The sequence below is a fragment of the Tetranychus urticae genome, chromosome 2 (genome assembly GCF_039701765.1).
Source record: "Tetranychus urticae isolate SD_2017Ah chromosome 2, NJAU_TeUrti_SD_1.0, whole genome shotgun sequence".
Lineage (NCBI taxonomy): Eukaryota > Metazoa > Arthropoda > Arachnida > Trombidiformes > Tetranychidae > Tetranychus > Tetranychus urticae.
Genome location: NC_142959.1, coordinates 18905815 through 18932820, shown reverse-complemented (window position 1 = coordinate 18932820; position 27006 = coordinate 18905815). Strand labels below are relative to the sequence as shown.

General features: G+C 32.4%; 3 protein-coding genes and 1 pseudogene across 17 annotated transcripts in view; 2 read left to right on the top strand and 2 right to left on the bottom strand.

The window, feature by feature from the left end:
- The window catches only part of LOC107371074 (plasma membrane calcium-transporting ATPase 1), a 44737-nt gene extending 29220 nt beyond the window's left edge, over positions 1-15517 (top strand). For 3 of the 14 annotated variants that reach the window (XM_089267948.1, XM_089267946.1, XM_015939040.3), the window contains 6 exons: positions 150-716; positions 1299-1512; positions 2196-2407; positions 2605-2898; positions 11783-11851; positions 14261-15517. In XM_089267948.1, coding sequence (XP_089124074.1) covers positions 150-716; positions 1299-1512; positions 2196-2407; positions 2605-2898; positions 11783-11851; positions 14261-14545 — 1641 coding nt within the window. In that variant the 3' untranslated portion in view covers positions 14546-15517. Of the gene's footprint in view, positions 1-149; positions 717-1298; positions 1513-2195; positions 2408-2604; positions 2899-6965; positions 11405-11782; positions 11852-14260 lie in introns of those variants that run through there. The other 11 variants (XM_089267950.1, XM_089267947.1, XM_015939041.3 and 8 more) reach the window with 4 other exon arrangements.
- An 836-nt stretch (positions 15518-16353) lies between these two features.
- Positions 16354-18417, top strand: LOC107371076 (ataxin-10). Its single transcript, XM_025162679.2, has 6 exons — positions 16354-16741; positions 16831-17049; positions 17115-17288; positions 17375-17452; positions 17527-17798; positions 17863-18417. The coding sequence occupies exons 1-6, from the start codon at positions 16431-16433 to the stop codon at positions 18243-18245; spliced, it is 1437 nt and encodes a 478-aa protein (XP_025018447.1). The 5' UTR covers positions 16354-16430; the 3' UTR covers positions 18246-18417.
- A 3031-nt stretch (positions 18418-21448) lies between these two features.
- LOC107371077 (casein kinase I pseudogene) lies at positions 21449-22852 on the bottom strand (annotated as a pseudogene). Its single transcript, XR_016198910.1, has one exon. The product of XR_016198910.1 is annotated as a casein kinase I pseudogene (transcript).
- Positions 22853-23281: 429 nt separating this feature from the next.
- On the bottom strand, positions 23282-26608 carry yata (N-terminal kinase-like protein yata). The gene is made up of 11 exons (XM_015939044.3): positions 26420-26608; positions 26043-26309; positions 25733-25962; positions 25580-25670; positions 25369-25524; positions 25115-25273; positions 24934-25041; positions 24745-24858; positions 24518-24673; positions 24171-24435; positions 23282-24100 (listed from the first exon to the last, which is right to left on the bottom strand). The coding sequence occupies exons 1-11, from the start codon at positions 26531-26533 to the stop codon at positions 23460-23462; spliced, it is 2301 nt and encodes a 766-aa protein (XP_015794530.2). The 5' UTR covers positions 26534-26608; the 3' UTR covers positions 23282-23459.
- Positions 26609-27006: the final 398 nt, after the last annotated feature.

Genomic DNA, 27006 nt, shown 5'->3' with positions numbered 1-27006 from the left:
TTGACAGACAACTTGGAATAAAATTATTCTGCTTGTTTCACGATCATTATTATTGGGTTTGAAATTAAATTGCTATCTTTACAATCATTTAATCTTTTCTGGCTTTTCTCTCTTTTTTTATCCTTTCATTCAACCCTTTTTTTCTGCAGGTCCCTGATGCAATTCGTAAATGTCAAAGGGCAGGTATAACAGTTCGCATGGTAACTGGTGATAATGTCAATACAGCGCGATCAATTGCCATGAAATGTGGTATTATTAAACCGGGTGAAGAGTTTATTGTTTTGGAGGGTAAAGAGTTTAACAAGCGTATTCGCGATTCAGCGGGACAGGTTCAACAGGCCCTGTTTGATAAAGTTTGGCCTCGTTTACGTGTATTAGCACGATCATCGCCCTCAGACAAATATATTTTAGTGAAGCATATAATTGAAAGTAAACTTAACCCTAACCGTGAGGTTGTCGCGGTTACCGGTGATGGTACCAATGATGGGCCTGCATTGAAAAAGGCTGATGTCGGTTTTGCCATGGGAATGGCTGGAACCGATGTAGCCAAGGAAGCCTCTGATATTATATTGACTGACGATAACTTCTCCAGCATTGTTAAAGCCGTTATGTGGGGACGAAACGTTTACGATAGTATTGCCAAATTTTTACAGTTTCAACTTACCGTTAATGTTGTTGCCGTTATTGTAGCCTTTGTTGGTGCTTGTGCTATTGAAGTAAGTGCTTCTGTCAACTTGAAAACCTTTCAATATATTTCAGAGAAAAAAACAAAAAAATGAAATTGCTCAGACAAAACGTTACCTTTTCAATGAAACTTTTTGCTTGTTCCTTTTTTCCTAGCCTTTCATGTCAGCTACAATAAATTTTCATGTTAACCTTTCTTTTCCTTCTCAATGATTGTCAAATTGATTAATATCTCAAAGCCAATTATGCTTGACCCAGTTTTATTGAAAAAAAACCAACGTCAGCTAGCAGCATTTTGTTATAACACATGTAATACCCACTTAGTGTTGGCAATAAAAAGGATATCAATCTATTGCTATATTAGTCTTGAAGTAATCAGATTATAACACCAGATGATTAACAATCATGAATTTTCAATTTCGATGTTATTTGACATGATTGATGCCAGTCTGATTCTCTGTACCAATTGATTAATATTTTGAAATATTTTTTTGCTTCTTCTCTCTCCAAAAAGAAGTTACAAAAGTGAAAAGGAAAAAAATTATTAATCATTTCGTTTCTCTCTCTCTTTTCATGTTACATCTACACCTGTTATACACTTATGATGACCACAGGACAGTCCACTGAAAGCTGTACAAATGCTTTGGGTTAACTTAATTATGGATACTTTAGCCTCTTTAGCACTAGCAACGGAAATGCCAACACCAGCCTTGCTCTTACGTAAACCCTATGGACGGACTAAACCTCTCATATCGAGAACTATGTTTAAAAATATTCTAGGCCATGCTATTTATCAATTAATAATAATCTTTTTTCTTTTATTTGGAGGTAATTATCATTCATGATTCCAATATCAAACTGAGCAAGTTGATAGAAAAAAGTTGAACCGAAAAGAGCAATAAATCCAATCAACAATTCCTATTCCCAGTATTTACTTCCTTTACCTCGATTCCAAAATCCATCCCACTATTTTATTTCCGGTTCTTGAATCAGTTTCAGAACTTTTTTTCTCCTCTTTTTCCATTCTTGTTCTTTTTCTGTCCTCTTTTCATCCATTTTATTCATATTGAACATTTTTTTCTCTCTCTCTCTTCATCTTTACTTTCATTACATTGAATAGTAAAAATGATAATCTTATTGTTAAGGTTGAAGCTTATTTTTTTGCTCTTGTTATTGCCATCATTGAAAAGCACAAAAAAATACAGAACCAATTTTTTTTCATCTCTACTTTTGATGACAATCCTTTGGGTAACCCAAGAATGTAATCAATTAAAGATGATTTATCAAACTGTTACTGTATTTCATTATCTATGCAATTTTCATACCCTTTTCTTGTGCCTTTTTGCATTATAAACCATTTGACTAAACCATTTTCATTCCCAATTGTAATCACTTTTTTTTTACACTTTGCTCTTTCACCACAAAATGAGAAAAGTTTCAAAAGTTAATTTTCTCTTTCTCTCCATTTACAACTCTTTTCTTCTTCTCTTTTCAATTCTTCTTTCAAATAGGTGATAAATTTTTTGATATCGACTCTGGAATGTATGCTCCATTGAATGCGCCACCATCGCAACATTTTACTATCATTTTCAATACTTTCGTAATGATGACATTATTCAATGAGATCAATTCCCGTAAAATTCATGGGGAACGAAACATCTTTGAAGGTCTTTTCACCAATCCCATATTCTATTCCATTTTATTCATCACCGCGGGTGCTCAGGTATTCTACTCATTATCTAATAAATATATATTTTATTGCTTTCCATTTTGATGATTCTGTTGGTGAACAATAGAGAGGCGAGAATAACAAAAAAAAGATTGTCAAAGAAATGAAGCAATAAGAAGAAAAAGATTGATTCCATTGATTGTAATATTTTTTATTCTTTCTTTTCTCTTCATTTCCTTCGTTTTCTGTAGATAATAATTGTACAGTTCGGTGGACGAGCTTTTTCTACAGCAAGGTTATCATTAGAACAATGGCTTTGGTGCATATTTTTCGGAGTTGGCGTCCTTGTTTGGGGTCAATTAATTACAACCCTGCCAACCAAAAGGATACCAAAAAAATTTACATGGGGAAGTGGAACACCAGAAGATATTATGGCTGCTCGAAGTTCACTTGTGGAAGATGGTTCCAGCGGATCTTTATCACAGGATGTTAAACGAACTGGACAGATCCTCTGGATCCGTGGTTTAACCAGGCTACAGACCCAGGTATGTCTGATCCAACTCCACAACCAGACTGTGTCCCAGGCACAGCACCAAGCACAGCAATTAGGTCTTAAAAGACTCAGTGTAGGGTCACCTACGTCCCCCACTGGTGCCACATCGGTTCCCGGGCCCGGTGCAATTGGAGTCGCTGGTAGCAGCAGCAGTAGCGGCGGCGGCGGCGGCGGCGTCAGCAGCAGCAGCAACAGCAGCGGTCACGGTAACGTTGGCAACGTTGTCGGATCTGCTCCAGCTACAGCAACTTCAGCTAACACTACAGCACTATCAACAACAGCACCAAGCTCGTCAACCAATCAAGCAGAAACATCACTCTCTTCCTCTTTGGCTAATAATGCCACACAGAATAATGATAATGCCTCTTAGTTATACAAAAATCATACTAAACCTAAAAAATTTAGTCGATTTTTATTTTGGCTGATTGCTAAAGCCATTTTAAAACAGAGATTGATGAAACATAACTGAAAACGTACACAAAAAAAGACAGATTTAGTCGCAATTGAAAACAAAAAGACAGTCCATCTAGCGTTCGTATATAAATCAGATTAATTTGTTAGTTTCCATTTTCACTTGATTTCAACTCAATCATTTTCATCCCTCGATTTCCTTCTCATCTCTCTCTCTCATTCATGCTCTCACCCAAAATTTTCATCTTTCCATTCACTTCTCTCTTTCTCTTCCATCTTTCTCTTGTCGTTATAAATACTTAAGTATGATGAGGTCAGAACAGAAAGTAAATTAACTGAAGATTTTGTTTTGTTTTTCATCTGTTTTTATTAAATTAATTCCTCAGTGAGTTTATTGTTCAAACAGAACAAAAAGCAAATTCAGTTTCAAATAATGCTGTTGAGCTATTATGAGATACCAATGATTCATTGCTCTTTTTTTGTTCAAGATTGATTTTAATATTTATTTTGGGAACACCAAAGGTAGACTAAGTTGACCTTGCAAAGCTCCTTTTTTTTCAACCAACTATTTTATCAATAACAAACTCAATGTTAGATAAAATAATAATAGTAATAATAATAATAATAACTATTGTAATCGCCCAAAATTGTTCACAAACAAAATACAGCAAGCGATAAATCAATTGACCTCGATTCTCTCCTCGTTATGCTTCTTCTTCATCTTCTGACTCCTTCTACTTTCATCCATCTCTTCCTTTACATCATCTTCATCTTCAGCTATTAATCCATCCAAGAATATTATTAAGACAATTTTTGCTGAGGAAACACACAAAATTTTCTAGGACTTTGAGAGATTTATTTGGAATAACAATAATTATAATTATATGAAGAAACAAACAAAATAAATGTAAAAACAATAAGAAATGAGTGAAAAAAACAAAAGTTGAAAAAACCAGGCAACATTTAACTTAGACTATTGATGATTGAATCACACTTGAATTATAATAAGAGGATAAAAATATAGCTTGGTGTTCCCTTGGTAATATTATGCCTTTCAGACTCGAGGAGTTTTTTTTGCAATAATTACAGTGATAATGAACATTTCATTTAATCTCTGATTTCTTTGTTACATCCTAATGAATCTAAATTTGAAAAATCATCAACTTCTATCATCTTCCTTTCTCCTTCTTCCATCATCTCTCATCACCTTTTAGCTCCAAAAATCCTCCCTTAAATGTTTCTAACGACACATTTCACCTCCTTTACGTACAATCCTTAGCGTGTGCATGTATTTCACTAAACAATCAGCAAATTGTTGCAAACGCATTCTATCAGCTTTATCTCAAGGCACTTTTACCTGTTCTCTGTCAATCTCAGGTTATGTATCTCGATAATAGCTTAACCAAAAGCAAGTATTCAATCCCTTTCAACTCCTAAAATGCCCACAAATACTAAGCCAAAAAACTATGATAAAAACCCTCTTACATGAACGTTAACCTCAACGTTTACTGTAAGGGTGTAAACAAGTGCCAATAATAAATTAAAGCAAACAACAAATAGGGATAACAATTACCATCATTTTCAATTTTCTTTCAAATTGTTCTTCTTTCTTCCTCTCTCTCTTCCTATTAACGATCTTTCATCTTCATCTTCATCCTCTGTTCCCTTGAAGAATCTCAATAGTTTCTTCTTCTCCATCCCTATCTTTTAATCCTGCTCTTGTTTCTTGTTACCTTTAAGCTGTTCTTAATGAGAAATGAGAAACTTACCTTAACCCGTAATCAAATTAACCATAAACATAAATATACATATATATGTATATAAAACGCAAAAAGTATATATATATAAATAACGCAAAGGTAACTCAACTAGAATGCATTTGGGTAAACTAATCTTTCGATCTCTCTCTCTCTCTCTCGAACTAAATATTAGTAAATTGCAAGATCAATGTTTGTTTTATTTATTTCGTTGTTCCCCTGTCTTAATATGTACAAATTTATATTAAAAAACACCATGACAAAAAACAAGTAATAACTCAATACACACACACGCACTTAAATCACTTTGATGCCCTCGAACACTCACAACATTAAACAAAAGACAAAAAACCACTCTTTCTCTTTCTTTTTCTTCTTTCTTTCTCTTTCACACTAATACACACTAATTGACACTTTTTTATCCACTAAACTCTCGCACTCATTGATAACAAAATTAAGGGACAAAATATTTATTTGCTAAATGACCTTTTTTTCGTTGTTTATGTTTCCAAGTATGAAAATACTCACACAAATCACACTTTAAACACTCACACACTTTTCATTTATTCAAGACAAATGATAACATTTAATTTGATTAACACATTAACACTTGTATTGATAAGCAATTGAGACAGAGTTTTTTGTTCAATCCCAACCACAGACAAAAATGAAACTCCAACAGTACAATAAACCTGTTCAATTCCCAGTCAACTACTCTTCCTTATCTGTTACCTTTCCTTGCCTGTGACATCTTAGTCTGGAGAAGGAGAAACATGCAAATCTAATGATGAAAAATTTACAATTAATTCCGCTATCCTAATACCTATTGAATACCAGAATCGGCCGAAATAAGCATTTACTCTATTAAGTTATTATTATTATTACTACTACTATTATAACTTCTAGTACTACTTTTGCTCATTGCTACTTCCATCATTATTTACTATACTTTTACTATTACTACTTATGCTACTCTCACTTGATACTTTTTGCCTTCATCCTTTAGCTTTGCTTTTTGTTTCATTATTTTATTGCTGCTATTATTATCGCCAGTTGATTATAATTTGCTCTGTTTTCATTAATAATTGGTAATCAAATTTTTGAACCCAAATCATGTATAACCTTAACATGACCTTAAAAAATCTTAGGTAATACAGAACCAGAAAATAAACAGAGCCGACTCGGTACTGAGCATTAGTCAGGGAAAAAAGAGGCAAGTTGAAATCGATCGACATTTCATTCTCTTCCAAGTGAGAAGAGAACCAGTTTTTTTTGGGATCTCTTTTGCTTCTCACTCTTTTAGTTCAATCTTCCTGGTATCTTGATTCAACTCAAGAAGATCGATATTTCTTCATGAATAGCACATTGTCATGCTCACAATAATTTATTTGCTAGTAAAGATTGATTTCCCAATAGACATGCACCCTTTTCAAGTTTAAGATTAATTTAAATCACAGATTAACTCTTGCGCAAAATTTTCATTTCATTGAAATGGCGGTGAAAATGAAATTTCAGGTTTCATTAATTTAAATCTAGTTGCTCTCGATGATTACTGCCGTCATTTAAAACTGATTTTGCATAAATTATTTATTAATTTATGTTTACTAAAAAACATTACATCAAGTGCATCAATGAAAATGTCAAGTGTAAATTTTTTCATTCACTTGGAACAATTTATATCTTTTCTCTGTGAATCTCTAATTTTTAGGTTAATCAATTAATCTGCTTTACCCACTCTCTCTCTCTCTCTCACGTGCTATGTACGGTGCCCTCGCTTTGAGTTATAATTGTTAGGCTCCGAAAATGTTGTGAAGATGATTGTATCATCCAATTTTTCCCTCTTGCTCTTTGCCTCTTTCCTCTGCCCTATTTTTTCTCTTCCTACAAACAGCTTCGAGTAGTCAGGGCTTTTAAGAGCACTTTGGAAGATATGGAAGACAAACGTAGCATTCATAGTTTACACTCTCTGAGAACCAGTCGTAGTCATCCTGGTCCTCGTCCGATGTCCGATATATCGTATATCGATGAGGATGACAAAACTTCTTCTCTATACGATTATCCGTATGATCTTAGCATCAACAGTTGCTCAAGCAAAGCACCATCTCAACAGCAACTGCACCAGCAGATACACCAACAACAAGTTGATCAAATGAACCAGCACCATTCAAGCAGGGATCACCCAACAGCTCTTTCCAATAGCAACAGTCATGCCACTAATGCTTCTACTCCCACCACCACCACACCAACCAACACCACCACTAGTATTCAACCAACTCGACGTCATCCACCGCTTCTTCATCGTGGGGCAACACTGGCTGGTAATATGGTTGGACCCTTCGGAGAGTCTGGTTCAACCTTAACCTCAGAAGGGTCGGCAAGAGTAGATTCAGCGACATCAGCTCGTCAAAGAGAGTTAGAACGAAGTAAAAGTGCTCCTTTGTCTAGTTGGCAATTGGCAGCTTCAGGTGGACCAAAGTCTCGTTCATTCGGATTATCAGGAGAACCAGTGATAGGCGGAGGCAACATAGGATCTAACCCAACATCAATTAGCTCTTCCTCACCATCACCCGTTGGTCCTAGCAATAATCGTTCTCAGGCCGCATTAAATAACCCTCTAGTCCAAGGCTATCATCTTCTAAGTGAACCTAGTCGTATTCATGAAACAAGCATTTGAGAGAGTAAAGTAATTTTGAGTAACAAACAAAAATCTTTTTTTTCTTTTGATAAACACAACAAAAAAAGCAAATCTGTTAACATCAATGAAAAAAATTACATGACGAGTATAGAAGCATGATTATGTTGTCCGCCTGTATGCTGATCAAGCTAACCATGATAAATGGAGAGTCATAGTTTAATTTGTACTTGATGTAATCAATTTAACAAGCAACCAAATGAAAAAATATATATAAAAGGAAAAGAACAGGGTAAATGCAGAAATTTATGTGAATCGATGGGACAGTCACTCCGTTATGCACAGTTAACAATGTTAATGTTATAATTAATTTCTAGTTGATAATACTTTGTACACTGCACTTGAAGTGACCTCTGTCCTTTCATCCACTGAATTTTTTATGTGTAAAACCCTGTACAACCCTAGTCAGTGATCATAAAACAAAAAGAGAAACCAAAAGACAAACAAAAAATCATCACAAAAATCCAATTTCGGTGACTTCAAATGACGGTCAAAAAGTGACATGAATAAATGAAAATGCTGTTGAAGACGATTCGTCAAAATTACTGCCTTCAAACTGATGTTGGCTTGTATAAAATTGAGTTTTAAGTTTGAAACCAAAATTTCAAGGAATGAAATTTTATGCACAGCTTTTAATACGATTGCAACAATTTTTTTGTTTCTTGTTCCGTTTATTTTTATTATTAGATACAAATTGAAAGGATGAACATTTTAATTCACCATCCTTTGAGTAAAAAAAGATGAAAAATATGCAGTTAATTATTATTATGAACATTTCTCTTCCAATCTTTCTCTTCTTCTCTCTCTCTCTCTTCAACCCTTTGCTATCAATATAAATATATATATTTATCTTTAAATCTCTGTTGGATCATGAAAAAGATCCGTTTCCTTCTCCCACCTCATTCCCTTCTTGTTTTTATCATATATTAATATATATATTTATATTAATATATTAATATTAAAATATCGAGACGAAAAAATTTAAACCAAGTTATTTGTTGTCTATTTTTTGTTTTTACATCCAACGTGAGCTTCGGTTTCGCTGACATTTACAAACAAAAACGCTTCATTTAACGATTAATTGATGTTTCGCATTTTCTATCAATATCTATTTTCTGGTTTTCCTACCAATATTTATAATCGTACAATTTACTCCTAATTGATTAACATTATAATCTTAAAGGGAATCGCAATGCACACTTGAAATTTGCTTTAATTCCTTCCTCCTCCTCACCTTTATCTTCATTTCATTTGCTTCCTTCTCCTTCTCCTTCTCCATCTTCATCTTTATCCCTCATCACCTTTTGTCTGTCGAGTCAATTCGCATCTCAATACAACGAAACTTTTTTTATCATCATTAAGTCTAAGTATTAGATATTAATTAATATTATTTATTGCTATACAAAAACCATTCCAAGACTAGTGTCAATATTGAAGCTTAACTGTCTTCAACGCCTTATTTCAGCCAATTTCAAGAGACAGAAAAGTGTCAATGAGTGTTCCTTAATTAACTTGAAAGAAAAAGAGAGAAAAAAATGAGGATCAAAAGAATAAAATCCTTTAATCTAATCTTTTCTCCACCTTTTTTCCTTCTTTTCATAATTTATCAAACATTTCCCTTTTTCCCTTCACTCCCAGTTTATTCTGGTCAATCCTCATAACTTTGAGTAACTTTCCTCTTCTGGACCGGGGACAAAACGAAACTAACTAGATCATTTATTACTATTATAGTGATATAATAGTTTTACCAGAAAACAACAAATATACTCATTAGTTATCAATAAATCATTTGAATATAGATTAATCATCCCAATGATTCTAAATTGAGATCGACAATTTACAATGAATTAAAATATAAACTCTTAATGAAATGAAAACAACGATTAAACAAAGCTCAGTCCTCTTTACATCTTTTCCTTGCTTCTATCCATTCATCTTTATTCATCTCTCTTTCATCTTCATCATGTTTCCATCCTTTAACCCTTTTACCTTAAATCATTTTGTCTTCAATCATAATTAATAAATTGATAGCTGTGGCTCGACAATTGGTCAATCCTAACAAGCAAAACTCTTTGTTTCCCTCCTCTTTATCTTTATCAATTTGTTCAATCATAGGAATAAAAAAAAGAAACCGAAATCTTGCAAACACAAAAAATATAAGAAATTGGTTGACAAACGATTTACAATTGTTATTTAAATTCATCTTTTTTCAAAATTCAATAAAAACCTCTCACTCACTCACACACAATCACTTATTAACACACTCACTCGCACACTCTTGAAATTGAAACCATTCACATTTATCCATTCACTGACCACTAAGAGACAAAATAAAAGCAAAAATCCCTCACCTCTTATCATTCAAGATTCAAAGAGTCAATCATTCAATAACCTTTTTCATCTATTCACAAGTTGAATCTCAACGAAAGGTACACATGAAAAACATAAAATTGAAAAGGAGTAAACAATAACAATGGACTGTGTCCAGTGTCAAAGACTAAAGTCATGATTAAGTCAATATTTTGATAAAAGATTAAATGGTAACATTGAAAACACAATGACCAAAACCCCGAAAATACGCGCTTAAATGTTACCCATTTTTTGTTGTTTCATTTCATGCTTTTTACATTTTCATCTGTCTCTCATGTCTTTTTGTTTTTTTTGTTTTCATTATTTTCTGTTATTTACTTCTGCTTATCCAAAATGATTGAAGAGTTTGGTAAACAGTGATTAGTATTGTCAGCAGACATTCAATTGATTTGACCAATTCTCAATCAATTAATTGTGCCTAAGGTTCAAGTTGCTCCTCGTAACCCTTTTTATTTTCACCCAATTTTCTGTTTCTGTTTTTACTTTATTTTTGTTTTACGTTTTTTTTCTATTTTCTTTCTTTCTCCCCATTTCTTACCTGTTTCCTTACCTTTTATCATAACCTTTCAAACCAAAATCATCAATATTAACAGGCGGACCATTGGTGCTCAACCATTCGCCCCACATAGTTTCGTTAAGTTAATGGTTTTAAGGGTCAGTTATGGAAGCGCTGTTATCTAAAAAAAAGTCGATTCGGATAAATGGTGTTTTATATGCGAAAGTTAACATGAGTCTCGTAAACAAATGACAAAGTACTCGAAACACACTCAAGACACTCAAAACAAAGAGCACGAAAACAAAATTAGATTAACATTTGTAGTTTTATTTAAATTTGCCAATTAACAGTCATTTTAATGCGAAATTATGTTAAATGTTTAAAAAAAAATGTTTCGTTGTTTAGACTAGTTTATATTGTAATACAATCATAACATTTTATCCCATTTCTTTTCATATCCAAACGAGCAACTAACGCAAAAGGCAAAACCCAAAAAATCATTGTCGACGAACATACAAAACACAATTAAAGTGCAACTTTGTTAAAAACGTAAATTCAGTTGATCGACTAATTAAATTGTTGAAACATAAAAAAAACTCAAGTGTTACCGTAAATATATAGCAAAGCAAACCTTATATTTATCCTTTGACTCCTTATTTCATGTCTTCATTTTTTTGTCTCTTTTCTTGTAATACATTGTTAGTTGTTGTTATTATTATTACTATTATTATTTAATTTACAACACAAATAATAATCAATTAAACAAATTGAATTACATTGTTATTACTCATTTACCAGTTCCAAAAGTAATAACAAAATAGCGCAAACCTTAACCAAGTCGACAAGTTGACTAACAAGTGCGTCTTCCGCCGTCTAGAGTTTCCTTTTACCCTTCATGAAGATCAACCTAACACAATTGTCATGAGGATGAACCCTCAACCTTATCAGACCCAATTGAATTCATTCCTAGAATCACTTGTTTTGTAAAATGTTCATTTCTCTTTCTTTCTTTCTTCTCTTTACCTCGTCCCTTCAACCCTTTTTCACCTTCTTTCTTACCTTTTCATTTATTCTCTTTATTTTTCCCCTTTTTTTTCTTTGTCTCTTTACCCTCTCTCTCTTTCTCATCGTCCATGTTCGTCCATCAAAGGTCATCGGAGGTGAACTGCAGGATCGATTGATTCCTGTACCCTACAGCAAAAGTGCGACAGATCAAGCTGTAAGCTTCTTCTTCTCCCAATCAATATCTTTAATTTTTATTCACTTTAACCAAATTGATCAATTTTAGTTATTATTATTGACCGTAAAACCAAAAAAATGATAACAAGTCACACAAACATGAAACACTAATGAATACTAAATGAGAGTAACAGTCCTCGCTCGCTTGTAACACTTAACACCCGAATCTTGTCACACTGAGAACACACACACAAACACAATGATACACACACTTTGAGTCCAAACAGCTTTTTAAATGTCAACATCGCTCACATTTTTGCTTCCATTTCACTTGCAATTCTGGAAATTGACATCCTTTTGCTTTTCCACCTTCAATTTATCTTGCCATTCCATTCATTTCACCTCTTAATTCATGATAACTTATTTCAATATTTGCTCCTCTCATAATTGTTGATTACAATAATGCATCTTACTTTTTTGATTGCAACCATTTGCAACTCGCCCCCTTTTCAAACCTTTCACTTTCCATCATTTCCATCCTCCTCATCATCATCCTTTTTTGTCTTCTCATCTCTTCTCCTTTAAATTGATTTCATTTCATTGCTAACAACAAAACAAAATGCATTATTATTAACCTTTGCTTTAACCTTTTCCCTTAGACAACAGCCAAAAGAAGCTTTTGCCTGAACCATTTATTACTTTAAATCAATCCCAATATTTGAATAAGCGAATGATGATGATAATGATGATGTATAGTTAACAATGAATTCACATATATAATCATCATTATCACCTTCTCTTTTCACACTCCCTGAAAATTGATCACTCAGCTTTGACTTTTTCACTCCTTTGAACGAGGAACAATTTTACAATGAAAAAAAAACAAAACAAAAGATGAAACAAATTATTTTCATCGTAAATAATACAATTATATATCGTATAATCGGTTCATCTAGGGAACACCGAGAAGCCTTTTAGAGCGTAGTGATTTCTCAGCGCTCAAGATTAACCTGTGAATATTGTGTATTATCATTGGTATTTCATCTTTCATTGGAATGGTGAGTAATTTTCATGATAATGTAGGATGGATCATTACTATTCTTTCTTATCTTCATCAAATTGTTCATTATTATTAAAATGTTATTATTCTTTGTGTTTCTTTTTTATCCTATTTATTTAGGCAATGCATTTCAATTTTTATATCTTTTTCTCTCTATTTTTGTCTATCTTCCTTTTCTTGTTATTCATCATCATCAGCCTCATCAGCCTCATCAGCTTCATCATCATCATCATCATCATGATCAGAAGGCAAGATTTGAAACTTTGAAAGTAAAAATAAGCACACAAAAGTCAGGGAAGGCAAGAAATAATATGATGAGCAAATGAGCCTCTCAGTTATTGCTATTATTATTCATCGCACTTTGAAAATATTTTCATGTTTCCAGGAGAAAGAAGAGGAAGAAAATTGTGAAAAGTGTTTCAAACTCACAAATCTTGATTCACTATTTCATGTTTATTCAATTTTTCATTTCATTTTTCATTCACTTTCCATTGCATCCAAACAGTCTAATCATTCAATTTTATCCACTCTTTGTGTGTTTCATGTTGTTCATATCTGTTTCATTATTCAATCCATTATCATTATTGTATATATTTTTTTCGTTAAAACTTTGTATTTAGACAAAAATGTTGAATTGATCGTCAATGGTATTCAATGCACTTCACAACTATCGCCAAGTGATGAGGGAAAACATCGCTCACTTTCCTTTGAAGATCAGTCAATGCACACCAATTCCTAATCACAATCACAAAATGAAAGAAATCACAATCACAATCAGTAAATAAGTCACTTAATCACAATTTCACGTTCCTAGTTCAAACGTTCAAAAACTACAAAAAGATCAAAGCTCGAGTGTACATTTCGCACCAATTTCACGTAATTACACCTGAAAGTTTATCTGTAACAAAAGCTGAATCTTGAAAGTTTGCATTTCCAGTCAATATCAATATTGGCCAAAACGATTGTTTAAAAACTATGCAACGCTTTGTGTGCTTGACCGTTCAACTTTGCTAACCTTTTTCTTAATATTAATACTTTTTTTATGTTTCCATTTCCTCACCATTTCCCATTGAATTGAATCATTTCCCATGTAATATTTACATTTGCTGGACAGCAAAAGCAGCTGCAACTCAAACACTAAAACAAAAATATAACTTGAGACTAAAAAAGTACAACCTTTTCAATGCAATGTTTGTTTGTCTTATCATTATTATTATTATTATTAATTTTTGTTTCATTATTATTTATCTGATTAATAATTTATTGGTTAATTTTTTGTCTAATTTTTTTCTCTTTTGTTTTTCTTTTCCTTTTTCTTAACCTTTTTGGGTTACTCTATCTTCACCTTCGTTTTCCGTTGTTTGTTGATCCATCTGTTTCTATCACCAGATTCGTGTTGTTAACGCATTTAGGAGCGGTGTTGACTCTAGGAATCCTCCTCCTCAATCGCTCCTCCGTCGAGCAGCAGCCATGAAATCAGCTTCCCTTGACACTGGCTCCATGATGTCACCAGCAAGTAAATGCACTCCTTTAGCAGGAGACCCAAGTGGAAGTTCAAGTGTGGTTCATAGTTTTAGTTTTGACGAGGATAAGGATAAACTGGAGGCCAATAAACGAAAGACCAATCGAAGTATCGACTCAGAAAACAGTCAAAGTATCGAGACAGCAGTTTGATGAAATCTCAATTCTTATTATTGAAGCAGGAAGAAAAAATTGAAAATCCATGAAAAAGTGGAACACAAAAGCAAAAAGTTTTACCAAAAAATTACTAGAAATTTTCAAAGCAAACAAAAGTGACAATTAATACAAGAAAAACAAAAAAGAAGCAAAAAAAAAAGATACAAAAAAACTAATTTAAATCACATTTGATAACAAAAAAGACGACAAAAAAAACTTAACATGACAAGATCGTAAAAAATTGCAAACAAAAATCATCATTATGTTGACATTTTTCTTATAAATTCATCTTGTTTCACTCAAAGACAATACATGACAATTTACCTAAACTCTTCACTCTCTTTTCACCTGAAAATTGATATAAAAAATCGCAAAACCGTGATGACAAAAATTCGCTACCAAAATGAAACCGCATTTAACAAACGAAACGCAAAAAACATGACGAAAACGATGACGACGAAAAACAATATTTAACATTGTTAGACCCAAACACTCGACACCCAACAATATAAATACAAATATATATAGTTTTGAGCATTTATCTCACTAACACTTTCTGCTCGCCATTTATCATTCATTTTTTGCTCTTCTTTTTCCGTTTTTCCTACCTTTCATCATCACCCTTCATCCTCATCTTTTACCTCATCTTGCTTGATCTTCTTCTTCTTCTCTCTCTCTCTCTCTCTTTCTCATGCAAAATTGCAAAATTGTTTTATCCGATGCAACTTTTTTTCTTGGAACTGATAACAGCGCAAATCAAGTTCTAGATTGTTGAATAAAGTTTCCTTCAGTGGATTGTTTTTTTTCAAAAAAATTTATCCTTTTATTCGTTCTCACATTTTTGCCTTTAAAACTATCGCTAGTATTGATGTTGAACAATTGAGTGATTAAAACTAATTGTCAAAGAGTAACTTAACCATCTATCTCGGCTTTGGTAACATTAAAATGATTATTAATTGTCTCAATTAACATTAATTTGGATACTTTCATTCATCTTGTAAATCCTTAGTTACTATTTTTTTGCCACTCAATCTCCTTGCTTCATCTCTCTCTTGTTTAGACTCTGTTTCTTTACTCAATTAATTAACTAATTGATTAATTATTTAACCCTATTTTTTGTTGTTGTTGTTACTTCACTAAACCTTTATACCAATTGAAGTAAATTAACCTAATTTTTTATCCAATTCAATCAATCAACTGATCTTGACAATTTGTTTGTCGCCAAGTTTTGATTCACCTAAAAATTTGGGTTCAATTTTTACAAATTGCTTTTAAACATTTAACGCTCTTTAGTGATTACCTTTCATTGGCTCTTAATTTGTTTAGGTAAGGTTTCTTTTCGGCTTTTAAAACGGTTAAATATCAATTAATATTACAAGTTTGCTGGTAAATTGATTGGTTTCTGTTGGTAATAATAAAACGGGTTTAATTATTTTAATCATTTAACCATTTTTATGCTTTATTTATTTTACTTTATCGCCATCTATTGAAAGTCTTTGGCTAAATTTTGGTAATAACATTGAGACTTGTCCAAGGTCATGTAATTGGCTTCATTTTAATGGCTGCTTTTTTGGCTGTTTTTTTTCATTTCTTGATATTTCATTTAAATTATTTGGCTTAATTGAAATTGTAATTTGATATTGAAATATTTGTAATTTACGTTAATAAACAATTTAAAATTGTCAATCTTTGGTTTGATCCATTTTCATTGAAATACGCGCTTAGTGATTGTTTGATAAAAAAAAGATGGCGCTTTCAATTTTTCCTCATCAACTCGTGTTGATTTAGTTAATCTAGATTGTTATTTATACAGTTTGTGTGAATGTCCAATTGGTATCTATCGTTAATCACCTGTTTCCACCATTGTCATTAATAATTCTCGATGGCTGAAACGTCCATCCAAGCTGAGGCTCTTGAAGAGGTTCTCACCAATTGTATCTTGGGATGTCAAAAGCAGGATTGGCAAGTACTTGATACTGTTATTGATTTACTCGTACGTACTTACCAGGTAGATGCCAAACGAATTACCCTGGAAGATGCCATGATCCAGAAAGTCTATCTGCTGTTCAGTAAAGTTGATTATATAACCCTTAAGGATCATTTGAATTTCCACTACTCTATTAATGCAAATATCTTTCGTTTGCTGAGAAATTGTTGTGCCGGTAGTCCCCGTAATATTGAACTCTTAGTTAGGTAACGATGTATTTTTTTTTTGCTCTCACTTTTCTTATAATCTTCGATATCTTTTGTTTTCTAACTTGCATATTTTTCTTTTGTTTCAGGAACACAAAATTTCTTGATGCAATAATTTGTTGGCTACGATATCACACAAATAAATTATCAAATGATACAGAGGAAGAAAATGATTCAAATCATGATAAAATGCTTATTGCAGTAAAATGCTGTTTGCAATTTTTAGCTAATGCAGTTGGTGGCCAATCTCAAGATGGTGATCCAATGAAAAGATACATTTGGCAGAATTTCGATTTCAATACTCAACGGTATCAACAATATTTTTGCTTGTCGAGCTTTCCATTTCAGACCCATTTTTTTCTTCTCACGTCAGCAAACTGTTGAACACAGACTGTCCTGGAGTTCGTAAAATTACTACTGCTATTATTTATAATTGTATGTTGGATGATGGCATTTTTAGAAGCGTAGTGGATGAATTTCCGATCTTAGTATCCATGATTGATGGAATTATTTTTGAATTGCGAACTGATCATCCTTCCGAGTGGAGGTAAGATTTTTTCAATTGTTCAACTGACTGGTTGAATTTTATTCTTTACTTAATGTTAACCTAAACTTTTTTGTTTTGTTATTCAGCTATTTCATTCTTCAACGTATTTTGGAACACCAAGTAGCTGTCGGTGATCTTTTACAAAATATCCCCATGGAGAGAAGGTAAATAATTGCTAAAATTTTATTAAGTAAATAATTAAGAGTAACAAAAATTTATACTTTTTATTTCCACACAGCATCAACTTCATTGATGTGATGACAAATATGTTGACACAAGATAACGCTGAGAATCGTGCTCCTCGAATCAGTGAATACAATTTGATTCCCATTTTTCGATTGCTTAAACATAATTTGGTTGATTTAAAGATTGAAAAATCAGTCCAAGAAAGGAAACCAAGAAACTTCGAACTTATTTTCGCGTTACTTCGATTAGCTTGTGAAGTGACTGCCAATGAACATAGTCAATACTCTTTTCTGGAAGACGAAGAGCTATTCAAACTTACATCAAGTATGTTAAGTTAAATTAATTTTACATTTTATATTAATTACATTTTATCATCATATTTTAACAGCTGTTCTTCAAATTATCCACAAAGTTTATAAACAAAGTCCATTGAGAGAGGCATTAAGGATTGACTTTCCGCCAAGTTTTTCAGCTGCAATGCAAATGAAAAAGAATTTGGTTCGCTTGATCGCTAATCTTGCTTATAACCGACCTGCTATGCAAAATTTAGCCAACAAAATTGATACTGTACCATTGATACTTGATCTTGCTCATTACGACTACCAAAATCCTTTCATTCGGGAATGGGCAATAGTGGCCACTCGCAATCTCCTTAAAGATAATCCAGCAAATCAAGCGATAGTTAGAGGCATTTTTAATGCATGTGCAGCTGACCAACGTTCAATACGGGAACAAATCAAAGAACGACTAGCAGAGCAAAATAGACTTTAATATCAGACCTTAACACATACTGCATGTAAGCCACAGATGACATATCATACAGTGTGAGCTAATGTTGTAAAATTTTATTTTCATGTAAAAATTTTCATCTCTTCAGCATCTATTCTCAACTCATTCATACTCTTTGATAAAGAAAATAAATAAATAATTTCTTTTATTTAAATCTATAAATAATCTTCACAGTCTACAAGAAATAATCGATAATTTTTTGCTTAAGTTTTGGTTAACTATGACTTCAAATTTCGATTTCTTGTTCGATTCACGAGAAATAAAAGAATGACTCGATTTGAAACACTCTTCATATGAACATGATTGAACATCGAAAGTTTTATTCATCAATGTCCATAAGCAGTTTGACCCGAAATTGATTGATTAAACACTTTTAGCTTTTGTTAATAGAAAATCATTTTATTGGAAAAATAATCATAAGGTAAGCTGAAAGTTATTGTCAGTTTGAGTTTTGAATATACGGATACAGATATAAAAGGATATAAATGATTGCTGTCACTGTCCTAACACTATTGGGTTGTATTATTATATATTAATTTTTTTCTGAAATATCATCACTGTTAGATCCAGATGTGATCAGATGGATCAATGGAAATCCATTTAACCATGTTTCTTTGGTGGAGGGGACTTCTTTGGTGGTGGAGACTTCTTGGGTGGAGGAGATTTCTTGCCAGCAGCTTCAACAGCATTGGTACCAATCATGGCGAGAACAGCAAAGATGAAAACCAAGATGAGGGAAAGACGCATATTGGAGCAATTGGTGACGATTTGTTTAACAAGATATAAGAAGTTGAATTGATTTTTGATTTGTTCACTTTACAGTTGAAGCTGTGAATGATTTTGATTCAAACAAGTCTCACTATTTATACTATTGGCCGTTCAATTAATGAATAACTTGATATTGAATGAAAAACAAAGCGATATCTCAAAACCATTAAAAATGTACCCAAATTTAATGTCATTTCATGCTAATTAGATTTTTATTTTGAATGTCATGAAACTTATTAAACGATTGTTTCTAAATTTCATAATGCAATTTTTTCATTCATCTTCCGGTCTAATTGATCAAACTAATCGTTTTGCTTAGCAAAAAGACAAATAACAATCATTAAATAAACCATTATTTTCTTGATATGAACTCATTGTTGCATATTTCCCTTACTACCAACTAAACCAATAAATTTTGATGATTCTAATGATATTGAGTAAGTAAATTGTCTTATAAATTGTCTGATTGAAAAAGTTATTTTCATCGCTTGTTACTAAAATAATTAACCTTAAATCATTGAAATTATGTGCTCTTGACCTAAGATATTTCATCCATTATTTACCATAACGTTCCGTGTTTAGATGTGCAAGACGTTTCCAAACATTTCAATTGCTTTATACTTGAATGTTAACATCGGAAATTATTTTGTGGTTTTAATTTCTTTGTGAACAGAACTGTAACTTTGAGTTAAAATTAGAGTAAATCGTTAAAGATTATGAATAATATTATACAGACTGGCCAAGATTGTCAACATGTAAGACTTTGTCCTCTCTATCAACGTTTGGTTCGTAATACCTTTCTTAATCTGTAGCAGCTTGACATGGATATCATCTCAAAGTTTTGTTTTGTCAAGACCTCGTTATAGTTATGTTATGCAGCCAAATCTAATTTAGATGTAATAATACTATTAATACAAAGCAATAGTGTCAGACTGATTAAAGCTTTTATAATTTAACTACATTTTAGGGTTTTCACTCAATCATTTTAGATCAACAGTTCGACCGCCAAATAACCATTGCAATCCTGAAAATATGGATTTAAAATAATCCATAAGTATTATTGATTAAAACTGCACGAGTAATTTAGTCACCAATCAATAGTTGAACTAGCTTCAATCAAAACACTCTGATTATTAAATTGTGCACCTAAATTTATCCACAACAGTTGTTTACAGTTTGTTTCACATCTTTCATTTTCATATTTTATTGTATAATTACCGATCTAATGTTGAGTACAAATGAAGAAGAAACAAGGCGAAAAACTTGAGAGTTAATAACCAATATTTTCAGGTAAGACTTTACTCTTCCATTAACAAATTGATCTCTTTTTGAAGCCCTATTTAATTTTATTATTGATCTATGTTAGCCACAAGATGGATATTTTTAGAAGAATCAGTATCAAATCATTTGTTTTCAATTCATGATCCAACACCTAATTAGATTTTTACCATCTCAATTTCCGACTAAATTATTCCACTCGGTTTCCCTTTGCCAAATAGTCCAATAAGAAATTTATCTTCTCGTTATGGTGCTTTTTGAGTCCAGATCAAGCAATTTATCAACTAAAACTCTTGCCGATAAATTAACATTCCAATCAACGAACTCGCTGTCAATCAAATCACCGCCAAAAACATTCAATGCATAAAAACTCTATGGGTCATATTGGAGATAAATTAATTAGTCAATCATCTTCATCAAGTTCAGACGAAACAGCGCGGTGATAATCTTCAGAGACATTCAAAATAGATTTAAATAAAATAATGTTATCGACTATCTGAAAGGAAAAATAACTGGAAATGGGTCAAAAGAAGACGAAGACAAGTTGAAAGACAATGAAAATGATAGCAATAATGATAATCCTTCCATTAACTGGAATCACTCTGAAACTGGCCTATCCAATTCTCGAGAAGCTCTTATATCGACTCAATCATCATTACTTGATGCTTCTGACTGACAAGGAAACATTCATCGCAATATTTAACATTCCGACATCTGATTTTGCCTATTTCTTTTCGAAATATTGCTATGATCAATTGTAATTCATTTATTTTCACCATCTTTGTCTCACTAGACAATTACCTTTTTCAAATTATTTAAATAAAAATCAATATATAATATTTAATATTAGTAAATGTTAAAAGTATTGTAAACGTTAATCAAATGATCTATTCTGAAGATTCTGGTATTATTTCAAAGTAAAATTTGAACAATCGATTAGTTAGCAGTTAGTTTTAGTTCTAAGGAGCTTTTTCTGATTGATAGCAACCTAACTGTTTTCAGATTAAATCTAAAACTGTATCAAGTTTCTCATCAACTTTAGTAAAAAAGTAAACTTTAGTTTTAACCTGAATCAATCAAATATCTTTGACAAAATTAAAAGTGACTTTTCACTACCAATTTGTATCATCGAAGAAAACTAAACATTGGAAACAATTTATTACACTAAAACGGAACAATTGATCATTTAGAAATGAAAGTAATTCAAACACACAGAATGGTCGTGAACAGAATGAGAAATTCGGCTATTGAAATCAACAATAATCAGATCAAGTATTCGAGAATGGCGCAGTTTCCATCGACTTTACGTTATCTTCAGATGTTTCATCGTCTGCTTTATGTTCGTGTTTACCATCAGACTTGAACTTCTTTTTGTGTGGCTTAGATTTATGTTGTTTTGCTTTTCCTATTTGAAATGAACTTAATCCACCTGCACTACCAGCAGAAGAATCAGCTTCAAATTCATTACTTGATGCATCAGCTGGCGATGGAGTCCGAGCTCTTTTAATATCAGAGGTTGTTGGTTTAACCGCTGAATGGGCAGTTGACATTAAGCCTTCCTTCTTGGTCAACTTCAAAGATACAGAAGAAACTTCATTCCCAACTGCATGTTTACCATTTTTCCAACAGTAAGGTGTTGTCTCATCTCCTCCACTTTTCTTTAACAAATTGATGAACAGTTCCTTTAACCATCTGTAATCAGGTTCCTCTTCAAACTTTAATTTTCTCACATAAGTTAAATATTGAAACAGTTCTTCAGGACAATTTGAGCAGATTTCCTTGACTGGAATGTTTAGCTTCTTATTTAAAATTAATTTAAATTTAGCTTTCAAATTAGGGCCTTTCAATCCTTGCCAGGGAAGTTGACCCTTAATCAAATAGACCAGCATGTAGCCTGCAGCCTCTAAATCATCTCGACGCGATTGTTCCCGACCAAGATGAACATTAACAGACATATAACGAGCTGTACCAGTTAAATTGATTCCTTCCCGGTACGGAATGTGAAGGCCAGTTTGAGAGTCAATGTATTCCTTTGATAAACCCAAATCAATCAAATAAAGTACATCCTCTGTATCACTTTTGACTTGACCAAATAAAAAGTTGTCTGGTTTAACGTCACGAAAAATTATTCCATGGCGATGCAGTGATTCGAGTCGAGCAATAATTTGAACTGCTAACCGGCAAATTGTAATTATATTAAATTTATGTCCACAAGAGTTAAATTGATCGTCCAGAGTAGGCCCAAGTAAATCCATAACCAGAACGTTATACCGTCCATGAGTACCAAAATAGTGAACCCTCGGGAAACCAGGTTCGTCTTTAATTTTCTTGTACAATTGATATTCCACACGTAAAGTATTTCCCGAATTGTTGTAAGCTAATTTCTCTAATTTAACAGCAACCATTTTATCATTGGTTGTATCTCTTGCCTTCCGAAGATCACCAAAATTACCATGGCCAATCCTTTCCAGTAACAGGTAACGATTGTTGATAAATAAATTATCATCTTCATCCCATGAGATATTACAAAAATCTGTGGTCATAATTTGAAAATGAAATGATAAGGGAAAAGTTCTAAATAGTTAAGTAGCACCAACATCAAAACAATCAAAAATATTATCCTTCATTCAATGCAATTAAGCTAATTATAATCCAGAAAAGTTGATTGTTGGCAAACAAATTGAAAATATTTATTGAAGAGATTCAGGTATTTGATTGTCTATTTTCATTATATCAAAGCTTGTCAAATGAATATGTGAACATTGTTAATGATTATGTTTGCCAAAATTTCTTATAGATCAAAGATCAAACTGAATGAAACAGATTTTTTACTCATCTCAATGATGTATTAAACTCATTTGCTCCTGATTATTGTCCTAGCATTCAACAATACTGGTTCTGCCTTTTCAGGGCCACTTTTAAAAGTAAGGTTATGATTTAATATTAGTGATTTAATAAATTCAATAACAAACTTCAATCAAAACTTGTCATCAAATTTTATTCATTAAAAGATTGGGAATCTTTTAAATGAAGACGAATATCAAAGAAATTTACAAATTCGTAACTTTTTTCAATCGAAAAAATGAGTAATAAGTTTTAGGTTATTATTAGTAGAAAATTTGGTTTATTATGCTCACAAAGTTGCACACATTAAGTGATTTTCTGTGCTCCTAACTTCATTGGACCTTTTTTCGTTTTTGTTGTTTTCCTTTCAATGTTAGTTCTTGGTCTTCTTGGTCTTTCCTTCTCGACATCTTGGTTATCATCTAGCTCTGTTTTAACAACATCTTGAGGTTGAATATTTCTGGAACTAAGACTTGGCTTACGCAAATCCGCTTTATTATTTGGTCTTAACTGAGCATCTAACCAATTATCTTCGCTATTTTCAAGTTTTGTAGGGCTCTGAACATTTGCAGAAGCAATTTCTTTATCAATCACTTCGTCATCATTCCAAATGTCCTCATTATCCCAGCCATCCATTGATTTTTTATTTTCTAACTCAGTTTTATGGACTGTTGAAGAAAGTGGCTCGTCAATAGGATCCCAACCATCACCATCTTCATTTATGGAATCTTCGGATGGACTTTTAATATCAGAATCAGTCAATTTAGGACTTCTACTCGTTTGCTGATTAACTGTTTTATCACTAGAAATCTGATTATTGTTACTTGGGTTAATACTTGTTGGTTTCGAACGATAAAATTTAGATGTCAATGAGCTAACAGCCCAGCTTGCCCAGTTTGCAGCCAGTGTTGTAGAGACGTTGCTTCCAGAAGCGTTGAGATCAGCTTCTATATTGGGAAAAACAAAAATGTTAAAATTTAGACTAGTGACATTCAATGTGTGACTATGAAAACGCACCCATTTGTTCTGCTAAGGAAGGATCTTCAGAAACCTTCTCTATTTTGCTGATAAATCCTTTTAAAGCTTTGAAGGCTTGATCACGGACTGACTTATCTGGGTCCATAGTCAAATGACACAGAGCAGGCATTACTCTAGTTGCTGTATCGCAAAGGGAATAAAAAGTTTGAGTTGCTGAAAGAGCGAGTATTCCGGCTATTCGCGCTGGAACAAATGGATCCCGCATAGATCTTAAGAATGAAGGAATGAGAACAGTTTGTCGAGTCTGTAAAGAGATGGATAATTTGTTAAAACTACTTTTCCTTTTTTTATAAATTAGATAAATTAGTTTACTTGGAATTACTTACCTGAGGATGTAAATATTTTGCAATTTTCCCAAGACAAACAGCTGTATTAGTTCGAATACCACCCTCCTCATCTCGAGTTTGAAGTCTGGCAAAGTGTTTTATAACTTCTTCATTAAGATTTGAGTAACTGAGTTTCGGAGCCAAGTGTAACATACACTGAAAAACAAATGTTATGTTATGTTATCATTCAAGAATTAACTTTGAATTATCTTGAAAGCACCACATACTTTAACAGTTTGTTCTCTAATGACTGGGTTAGAATCAACGAATCCTTGTGAAACATGAAAGAAAATTTGCTCATTCACTACATTGGGCTGCAAATAATTTATAAAAGATTCCATCTGCAGATAAAAAAGAATTATTTGGTTGATTAGTAAAAAACTAAATTGTAGTAAATAAGCAATAAAACTACAAACCTCTTGCAGTAATTTAGCACGAGTTGCCCGATCCTTCACAGCAAATAATTTTATAACACAAGGGACAATTTTGGTTTGATATTCGTCTTCATTTAAAAGCTTTCCAATCTATTAATGAATAAAATTTGATGACAAGTTTTTAATGAAGTTTAATTTTGAAATTTTTCAGGCGTAATCTTACTTTTAAAAGTGGTCCTAAAAAGGCAGACCCAGTATTGTTGAATTCCAGGGCAATAATAAGTTGTGGCAGCATTTTGTTTTTACATACATCAGGAGGAAATGAGTTTAATGCATCATTGAGATGAGTAAAAAATCTGTTTCGTTCAGTTTGATCTTTGATCTATAAGAAATTTTGGCAAACATAATCATTTAACAACATTGTTCACATGTTCATTCGAAAATCTTAAGAATAAATGAAAATAGACCATCAAATACCTGAATCTCCTCAATAAATAACATGGAATCTATGAAAGGATTTTTCATATAACAGCCTTTGGCACGACATCTCTGCACAAAATCCAATGGACTAATTCTGCGTTTAGGATTTGAATCGATTAATTCTTTATAGACAGCGACCAGATTACTTGGAATCTAAATAAACAAATGATATTTGTAAAAAGAATGATAAAAAGTATGATATGAATACCTTTCCAGGTGACTTCAAATCGTTTTGATGAGACATTGAACCATTGAAAATTTCCCAAATTAAGCAGCCTAATGCATAACTATCGACTGACCTAAGAAAAATTAGAAAAGAATAAGGTTAAAAGGTGAACTTGAGGTTTTTTACACTTCTAACCATTTATTTGATGAACTTTTCGATGAAGAATCAGATAGTTCAGGCGGGTTGTATTTATCAAGAGAATGGTGATGTTTTGTTATAGAAGGTACTTGATTTTCTTGGTTATTTGAAGTGACATATTCGAGACCTCCAATTTTCCAAACTCCACTTGAATTGACTAGTACTGAACCTAAATGTAAGTTATTGTGATTGAAATTGCAATCATTTATTAAAAATCCAAGTCCAATCTATTCAAAATAATGGAAAATAAATAGGTGAGAAATATAGAACGAAAAACCAAGTTATGTGATGCAAATTTAATGCTTACAGCAACTTGATGTAAACCATACGAGATTGCATTTGACTTTTGTTCATTGGTAAAGTTTTCTGCTGATTCAAGATATGAAGGGAGAGGTTCAACTGGTTCAGTAACAATACAAACAATTTTATCTGTCTCGAGCGAGTCAACGTAAGTTAAAAAAGACGGATGTCTTAGTGTTTTGATTCGTTTCAATGCTGATTTAGCTTTATCCAATAGGTGTTCCGTCCCTGGTTTACATTCAAAACGGAAAATTGTAACAGCTTCTCCAGAACCCTAGTAGAAAGAACCAATTTAATATATTGAGTCTATTACTTTATGATATGTAATCTTGGTGATTGCCACCATCACAAAACAAAGTATCAACATTTACAACTCATACAAACCTTTTTCTTTCCTTTCTGGATTATCCATATTGATTCCTCTAGATGTGTATTAATTAAATCTCCTAGATCATAAGGGAAATCCTTAGTTGGATTTCTTGACCAAAATGACCACATTTTATAAAATATAATTAAAACTTCAGTCACAAAATTAGACCTAGCAATATGAAAACAAACTTTGGTCTAATGTCAATTGACAAGTGAATATCTTATTGTGTAACTAGAACCAGATGTGAATACGGATCCCAGTCTTCCTATAGAAAATAATCTTATGTCTTCTGGTTACTAGATGTAGCTACTAAAGCTACCAGCAATTTCAAAATTGTTTCGTTATTTTTAATGTTTTGCTAAAAATGAAAGTTAATTCAACTTTTGACACTTTCATGGAAATTGAAATCTTATTATAGTGTGTTAACCAACTACAGATAAACATGTTAAATACACCAATGATAACTTAGCTAGAGTCTTAATCAATTTATGAGAAATTTCCAAGTTTAAATTTTGAAAGTTCTGTCATTCTCTAGAAAATTAATCAGGATTTATGGTTATTGAATTAGTGGCTGTTTCTGCTTCCCGTTGATACAAAACGG